Source organism: Fulmarus glacialis, unplaced genomic scaffold (genome assembly GCF_000690835.1).
Source record: "Fulmarus glacialis isolate BGI_N327 unplaced genomic scaffold, ASM69083v1 scaffold5717, whole genome shotgun sequence".
NCBI classification, from domain to species: Eukaryota; Metazoa; Chordata; class Aves; order Procellariiformes; family Procellariidae; genus Fulmarus; species Fulmarus glacialis.
The window spans coordinates 9258-17303 of record NW_009223705.1 but is presented as its reverse complement, the minus strand read 5'-3'; the positions used below and the strand labels follow the sequence as shown (position 1 = coordinate 17303).

At 40.8% G+C, this 8046-nt stretch overlaps 1 protein-coding gene across 1 annotated transcript in view; it reads right to left on the bottom strand.

Annotated features, from left to right (window-relative positions):
• The window catches only part of MMP24 (matrix metallopeptidase 24 (membrane-inserted)), a 43609-nt gene that overhangs the window by 27948 nt on the left and 7615 nt on the right, over positions 1-8046 (bottom strand). The window contains exon 3 of the mRNA XM_009581879.1: positions 6610-6914. Coding sequence (XP_009580174.1) covers positions 6610-6914 — 305 coding nt within the window. The remainder of the gene's footprint in view (positions 1-6609; positions 6915-8046) is intronic.

The following is an 8046-nucleotide window of genomic DNA, read 5'->3' as shown; positions in this document are numbered from 1 at the left end:
GAATAAAAAGAGTACCAGGACATTCAGGTTCAAGCTCAAATTAATTTGGCGCACCTGATTTCTTAACAAGAACAGCCCACACTGTGACAGGAGAGTGGTTCTCTCAAAGCTCGGCTAAATGCCCATGTTTGTGCAACTGACTTCCACTGTAAATGCAGAGGTGAGAGAGAGGGTCCCATCTTTAGGAACGGGGGTACAAATGTCAAAAGAATCAAGAAGGTTTGTGATATTAATACTGCCAGGACAGAAAACAGTAAATCTCCAGTGAAGACATCACTTCGAACACACTGACCGGCAGATTAAACATCAGCTCAAAGCTATGCATGCCCCTCACCAAAGGTACAACAGGCTGTCATGCTCACTGGCTATCAGCAAGACTCTCCTCCAAACTTAGCTACTCTAATCAAAACTTCCTCTTTGAGATCCTTGCTGAACATTCACATTAGTCAGCTTAGACAGTATTTGGCTGACCTGAAAAACCTGCTCCGGTTGCTGAACATATGCAATGTCCAGATGGTGGCTTCAGGAGTGATTGCTCCGTTGTCCAGGTAGATGTCCACTGAAACAGTGTTAGTCCTTTGGTGGAATCACAGAGAAAAATCTGTCCAGGTCCTCTCCTCTGTGGCTAACAGAAGCTTTCCCAGAGCTGGTTCAGGCCCTTTTCCTCCAGAACTTCTGCAGAAGCTCCTGCACTGTTTTGGCATTGAAAGCGACCCATGAGATCTCATCTCCTGTACCAGTTCTGGCAGTGTCTTGTAAACGCTGGCACTCTTTTTGGCTGACTTTTCTTCAGAAGCCCTGAACAAGAAGCTTTCCAAAGAAGCCTCTGGAGGAACCCACTGGGATCTATGGGACATGTTTGTTGTAATGATTACAATATTTGTTTACTTGCTGTTAGCAAAGTTCAACATTTCTTGCCTGTATCTAAAGAGCAGTCACAGTGGTAATCCTACATTTACAAAGAGAACTTTGTACAGATGTGAAGCTCTACAGTGTGGGAGAGTACCTGGAAGATAGGATACTGAAAGATGAATCCTGTGAACTGCAAAATGATCAAACTTGATGTGAAGTTGAGTTAGACTAGAGTCGCTACAGGAAAAACTTGTCAGTTGGGGTTGTTTCCTGAAGAAGCTGAAGTGGCTGCCCTTGAGCACACTCCCACTTACAATGCCACACAACAAGCAGATGATAGGGAGGCTCTTAGAGCTCAACTCTAGGCGTGCTGAAAGAAAAAAATTCTGGTGATCCCTGGCAGATCATAGATACCTCAGTACTTACCTTGCTTTAGCATTAAAAAAGTTCTCTAAACGTCTTCCCCAAATCAATCCTGCTCCACTTTAAGCCTTCTACTACTGTATCAGTGCGTTTCCTGACCAGCATGGTGCCTACTACACATAAGCTTTGGAATGAAATCTGGATTGCACAGGAAGACTGACAGCAGGTATCGCCGTTGCAGATGGGATAGCTCCAGCAGTGGCAGTTCTGGTTACCCACCCTTCAGCGACAGCAGTGCTTGCTACAGCCATGGGAAGTTACTGCGGAAGCGGGTGCCACCAGCACTAGGAAGACACAGGCACGGCTATTTGCAGTGATGGTGACTGAGCCAGTATTGTCCCTACCAACAGAGGAATATAGCTAATAGCTCTATACAGCTATAAAGCTAGTATCTGCAGTGGGTTGGTAGACACCACATATTTAGTGGTACGGTGTTGACAACATGCATAACAGCAATGGTCTTTTACTTTTAAAAGACCATGAAGAAGATTTGCCTGGGATTATTATTGATACTATTTGAAATGTTAAACTGAAGATTAAGATTTACTTCCTGTAATTAACCCGGATTAAACAAATGTTTGAGTTGTCAGAGGGGTGTTAAGAGCAGTCACATGTAACATGGATATTTAAACTGACAGAACTGACTTTCAGCCACTCAGAATTCCTTTTCAACCTATTGTTGGAGATACATACATATATAATTATTATTTTCATATAAAGGCTAGGAAACACTTGATTTGGCCAGTTAATAATGGATTTCATGCAGTACCTCTATGCTTGAGCCAAGTTAGGTAAGATACTGAGGCAGCCAAGGGAGAGAGATCGCAGCACAGCCAAGTCTGTTTACCCTCTTTCAGGCACAGGCTTTGCTGCCTACAGCGAGCTACATACGTCAGTGGCTGTGAGTCTTGAGATGCGCAGTTTAAAGTTTGCTTGGCTGTTTCTACAGCATATTTCAAGTAAAAACAGACCAAGACTTGAGAAAGTAGAGCAAAGTCACCTTTGGTGTCCCTTCTGGTAATGCAAGCAATTGGGATACTGAGACTGCCTGCATTGACACGTAACTCAGTGACCAAACGCTGTGTCTAGGCAGCCAAGAGGGGCCACTTGGCCTGCGAGCAGCTACACACAATGTACCGCTAAAAGACAATGACTTCAAAAACAGCTTCAATTGCCTTCAAGTGCCCATACATCGAAGTCTAATAAGCCGTAGCCCTTGGCGCTACAAGTCTGGGATAAGCTAAAGGCCAAGAGCTGCTTCAATTCTATTGGGGAGCACCTTCCAGGAAAAACATGAGATAAGTCCCCGCAACTGCAACCATGCCAGTTGCTCCTCATTGTGTAGATGATTTATCTCTAAATGTAAAACCACACTGCTACTCTTTTTTCAGTTGAATCCTGTTTGCCATATCACTTCTCTGATTTGCCTTGATCCTTCTGAATTCCAATATTCTGCTTCATGCTTCTAGCTGCTCCCACTGACATTCTCATCTGAAAAATTAAAAAATGAATTCTGTATCCCGTGATCCCAGTTAATAAGGACTGCTCCAGGAGTTCAACTTCCTACCTGGTTTTGCACATCCTCGTCATAATATTATCTAAATTAATCTTCCACAGCTTGCAGTTGGAGAAGGCAGTACAATTAAGATGATAAATCAGCAATCATGAATTGAAAGTACAGTATTACTCGGCTAAAGGAATTGTATGTGTGAGTGGAACTGTAACTAATATCCAGGGAGAGGGAAACTCTGCATTCACTTTGAAAGCCTTATGCAGGATCATTCTTCACAGCAGAAGATAACAGAAGTGTTGGTACACGTGACCCTATTACCACAGTCTCAGAAAGACAACCCACAGCATCATAGCTATTATGATTACACTAATAATTTTAAGAGACGTGGTAATGGTCATACTGTCCACAAGGGGCAAAATCAGCATAATAATGATCACGCAAAATGATAATGAGTATATAAATCCAACTAACTATCCACTAGCTAGTGTGATAAAATTGCTAATGAACCCTAGCGGATTACCACAAGGTATATCTACAAGATAGAGACTTCCATCAACAGGATATATCACGTTCTCCATGTACAAATCGGAGATGGCTGTTTTCATAGAAAGATCTGTTCAAATCTTCATTTCTTCTGACTAGACGAGACTTCATGTGAAATGTTTCGCTTTTATCCATATAACTTGCACTACTAGTGAAGACTCCAAAACAGTTGTTTTGTGGGGTGACAGCTGCATCCAAACTTACTGAAACTCTTCAGATGCCACAACACAGTAAGACAAACGCAGACCAACAAAAGCAAAGCTTCAGATCGTACTGGTTTGTAACAAAACTATATGGACCAAATAGATCAGCCAAACATTCTGAGGACCTATGGTGCCAGTTTCAGCATCCTGCTCTGTTGACCAGAGATTTACCTTTACAACCGTTGAAAGGATAAGAGAGCTTTGAGTCAAATTATTCAAATTTTCCCTTCAACTAATACACATTCTTGTCAGGAATGGAATGTTTTACATGGTGATGTTTTGCAGGTTGATGTAAAAATACTATTGTTACTTCATGGCTATTTTAAGATTTCTATAATCATTGAATCCATGCTAAATGGCCAAAACAGTTCCTTTTTTGCATATGAATAAATGAGAGCTTTGCTACTGATCTACTGGTAGGGTATTTTTATTCTTCCACTGAGAGACTTCTTCAGTTCCGGACTGAACAACCCCATTGCCCCCAAATACATATCATTAGGACAAGCAAGACCATGTTTGAAGAAATATTTCCTGTTAAAAAGACAATATTGTCCTCACTAACACCTTATTTCCAATGAAAAAAGGCAGTGAACTGATCACAGTGCAGGAAACCTCTGACCAAGAAGAAACTCTTTAAGACCTGCTACCAGCATTTCAAGTAAAACACATCAGAGGTAAGAACATGGAGCTAGCGAGAGCTCCAATGACAAGAAATAGTGAAACAGAAGGAAAAACCCTCCTAAAAAGGCCTGGACCACCCAGTGAGGAGACAGGATATTTTCACATTTGCATTCAAAAGCTAAGAACACAGGCAAAACCAAATTCCTTGCATTTACCACTCACATCTATAATGCTCTGACTACAGGCTTAGCCCTGTCATCCTCAACACATGAAATTCCCTTTCTATCATCAGCACTTCCCCCAGGTGGAGGGGAGAAATATGACCCCACCATTCTCAACAGACTCACTGCTGACTTTTTTAAAAGAGTTTTCAAACAACCGTGCCACCCAGTCTATGCGGCACGGTAATTTGAAAACAAATACACAAATGACATTTACCCTCCGGAATGGAAATCTCAACTATTCTATCAATTTTCACACTCGGAGTGCACACCAGCCCCTCAAATGCCAATTACGTGCACTTTGAGGACACTACTCATAACAGTCACTCAGCACACTAGAGAAATACATCATGTTTTTGAAAGGGCTACATGGATACTGCATAAGGAATAGCTTTTATAAAAAAAAGAGACCCTCTACTCATTGTATACATTGCTGTCAAACACCATCTTAAAAAATATACAAAAAAAACCCCCAAAAAGTGATAATCTATGTTAGAACATCCTACCCAGTGGAAAATTTTCCCCAGAGCCACCTCTGCCAGTCTTTAAGCTCCTCCCAACCTTGCTAAGCTTATCATCAGAAGGAAGCTTTTTGTGCAGAAAAGGAGAAAAGAAAAAAAACAAGTACCATTTGTCAAAACCTTCCCTTCCACCTTCCCGTAAGGACTTTCTATCCCAGACACCAGCACTCCCAGGTCTCATACATGGGTTTACCTGGGAAGTCATATCCAGCACACAAGCCACCCTCACACCCCATAGTTGAGATCAAATAACTACTAAGACCAGACTGAACTCGCACAGACCACTGATAAACTGACAAACACTAACTGCTGCAAAAGCAGCTCTCACAAGGTAATGACTCAGTCTCTGATTGTCAATCCTCATCCTCAAGGAAAACCTATAAACTGCCCTCCAGCCACAAACCTAGGAATAAAAACCCGTAACATTTCAAGATAGCAAGACTGTGCTTCTCTGCCACACCATTACCTCCCACACTCTCCACACTATCCCCCCTCCACATCCCACAGGCTATAACCTCTCTCCTTTTCTGCCTACATCTAATCTAGTCACTGAAACATGCCAGGAAATGTTACTTTAAGTATCATATCATTTCTGCTTTCCTACAAATTAACATTCCCACATTGAACTTGCCAGCTCCATTTCCTTTCAAAGATGATCCAATATATACCGACTCAAAACTCCAAGGGATTTTCTCAATTTGCATTCCATTCTGAAAGAAAACTGTCACTCTTAGGTCAGGCCTGAAGGTGGTTTGCATGCCTGAAAGCTTTTCTCCTTTTCAAACTACACTGTTTGGTCTAATGAAAGACCGTACCTCTGCATACATCCTTAGACGTGATGGCCACAACAATGCTACTATGTTTTTTATACAGTTTAAAAATCAAGCCATATTTACATTCCAAGTAAACTTCTAATCCTTGTAAAATGTTTCAAAATGATTTTGGATCCCAAAAGGTTTAAAGACACATTGTCCTTCCCAAATCACTAAGACTGTGGAAATTGGAATGATTTTATGAGGCCACTGTAAAATTCCGGTTTTCCAACTTAAACCTTTTACAAGTCATCACCATCCTCAATCAAAGGTTTTAAAATAGATCAGAAAGTGCTCATTGCCATTAGAGAGTAAGATAAAGCTAGAAAGACGCAGAAACTCTTCATTGCCTGATACCACAAAACAGTTGTCCAAATCATCAGTCTTCCTTAATAAATCAGCCAGCTCCAACCTCTGATGGGAGGAATTATGACCATACTTAGACTGTGGGAAAACAAATATGGATCAAAACGACTTGACATTCAAATGTCTTCACACTCTCAACTTCCTATTTACCCTTACAACTAACTCCAATTGCCCTTGTTAAGTATTCCACAAGATACGGAGCTTACATTTCAACACTCTCTTGTTCACCTTTTCCCTCCCAGAGCCATGGTTTCTGGAGCAACTATGGTCAAAATCTTGAGAGATTTAAAAAGCCAGCAGACACACACTTCTGTTCACTCCTCAACATTCACACGTGTGCACAGAGGCATGCAGAGTCACAAACTTACTAATAAAATTATCTACCCATTTAAGATAGAATACATGTTTTAGAAAACATTTGAACCATTGTACGGGAGGCGAAAGCTCCACTAACCAAATACCTTCTACTTGAAAGCCTGTCAATGTGTCTACACTCAACTTATCCCTGTTTTAAAAAATGACCTGCACTCTTACCATCATGATTAGAATTTCCCAGGGTCCATGGCTCATCTGAATCGAAGTGAGTATCTCCTCCTATTCCTGGTCCAGGAAAGTAAGCATGAGCTAGGAATCCACCTTCTCCATCAAACGGAGAACTGTCTCCATGGAAACCAGAAGCAAAGAATATCATAATATCTGCCTCCTTTCTGTCATTTTTAATTTCGTGGTAAGGGACCTCTTCAAAGGTAAGTGGTGTCACTCTCTGCCAAACGTCAAATGCCTGGCGAATGGCTCTCCTTGTATCAATCTCTCCAACCTTGGGGGTATAGTTGTGTACACTGTGTGAATGAGAAAGAAGGGGTGTTGAAATTTGCAGAGTACATTCAAGACTACTTATTATAATTTCAATACATAGCCACATCTACAGTTTCCATTTCCAAAGGGTCTTTATTTTTTGCAGACACTACTTTATGCATGCAAAGTTTTGCTGTTACAAATAAAGTTACCAACAAAACTACAGCCCTAATCTGAAGTCTACATTTATTAATAAGAATCTTCCCAATACTTTGGTTGATCTGGCATCGCTTCCTAAAAACCTGACAACCTTTCAAACCCTGGTGTAGACAGCTAAGTAACTTAGTTTAAAAATGTAAGTTACTTCGGATTTTGTCTGAAATTATCATTCTAAAATAGAATCCAGTGTACAAAAAAAACCTGACTACTAAAATTCTTTCTGAGAAACGAACCTTTCAGTAAACTATACAACCTTACTTAAATGAGCAGCTTCATTCTCAGGACTACGCAAAATACTTGGGAGCTCATAGTAGTGATGGCCCTGCCAGTTTTGTACAACCCAGTCCACGACAGCTGATGATACAGAGTTTATGGGAGGGGGGGGGAAAAAAGTTCAACTGCACATAAATTTCCCATAATTGTAAACTTTGGCTTAAAAAGTGCTGTTCATAGACTCAAGACCTATTAAACTGGGCTTGGGGAATATGAAATATCTATGTCACGGAAACAACTTTCAGTCTTTAATGAAACTAGCTCAATTTTATATAATGATTGACAGATGAAAGACACTAACACATTCAGTGGTAAAACAAGATATCTATCACTTAAATGGCACACTACAAATACTGAAATTGTAAAGTTAAACAACTACTAGTTTGACAATGGCAGAAGTGAAGCCATCTGCCAACCTGCTTCCTGTGATTATGCATACACTTAAGGTATGTTTTATTTAAACAATTATATACCAGTTTTCCCTAAGGTCCAGAAAAGGTTAGAAGCAGGATCTGATTCTCAGATCTTCACATACAGAAGGTGTCCCTTTATAATTTGAGTTAAAGGAATGATTATTGGTGGAACCTTTGAACTAGTCCCCAGAACTAGTCCCTCCTCCCAGTCTCTGCAGACCCTCACTGTTACTTGAAGAATCCTCCTCCTTTCTCAGAGATCTCAGCAGAA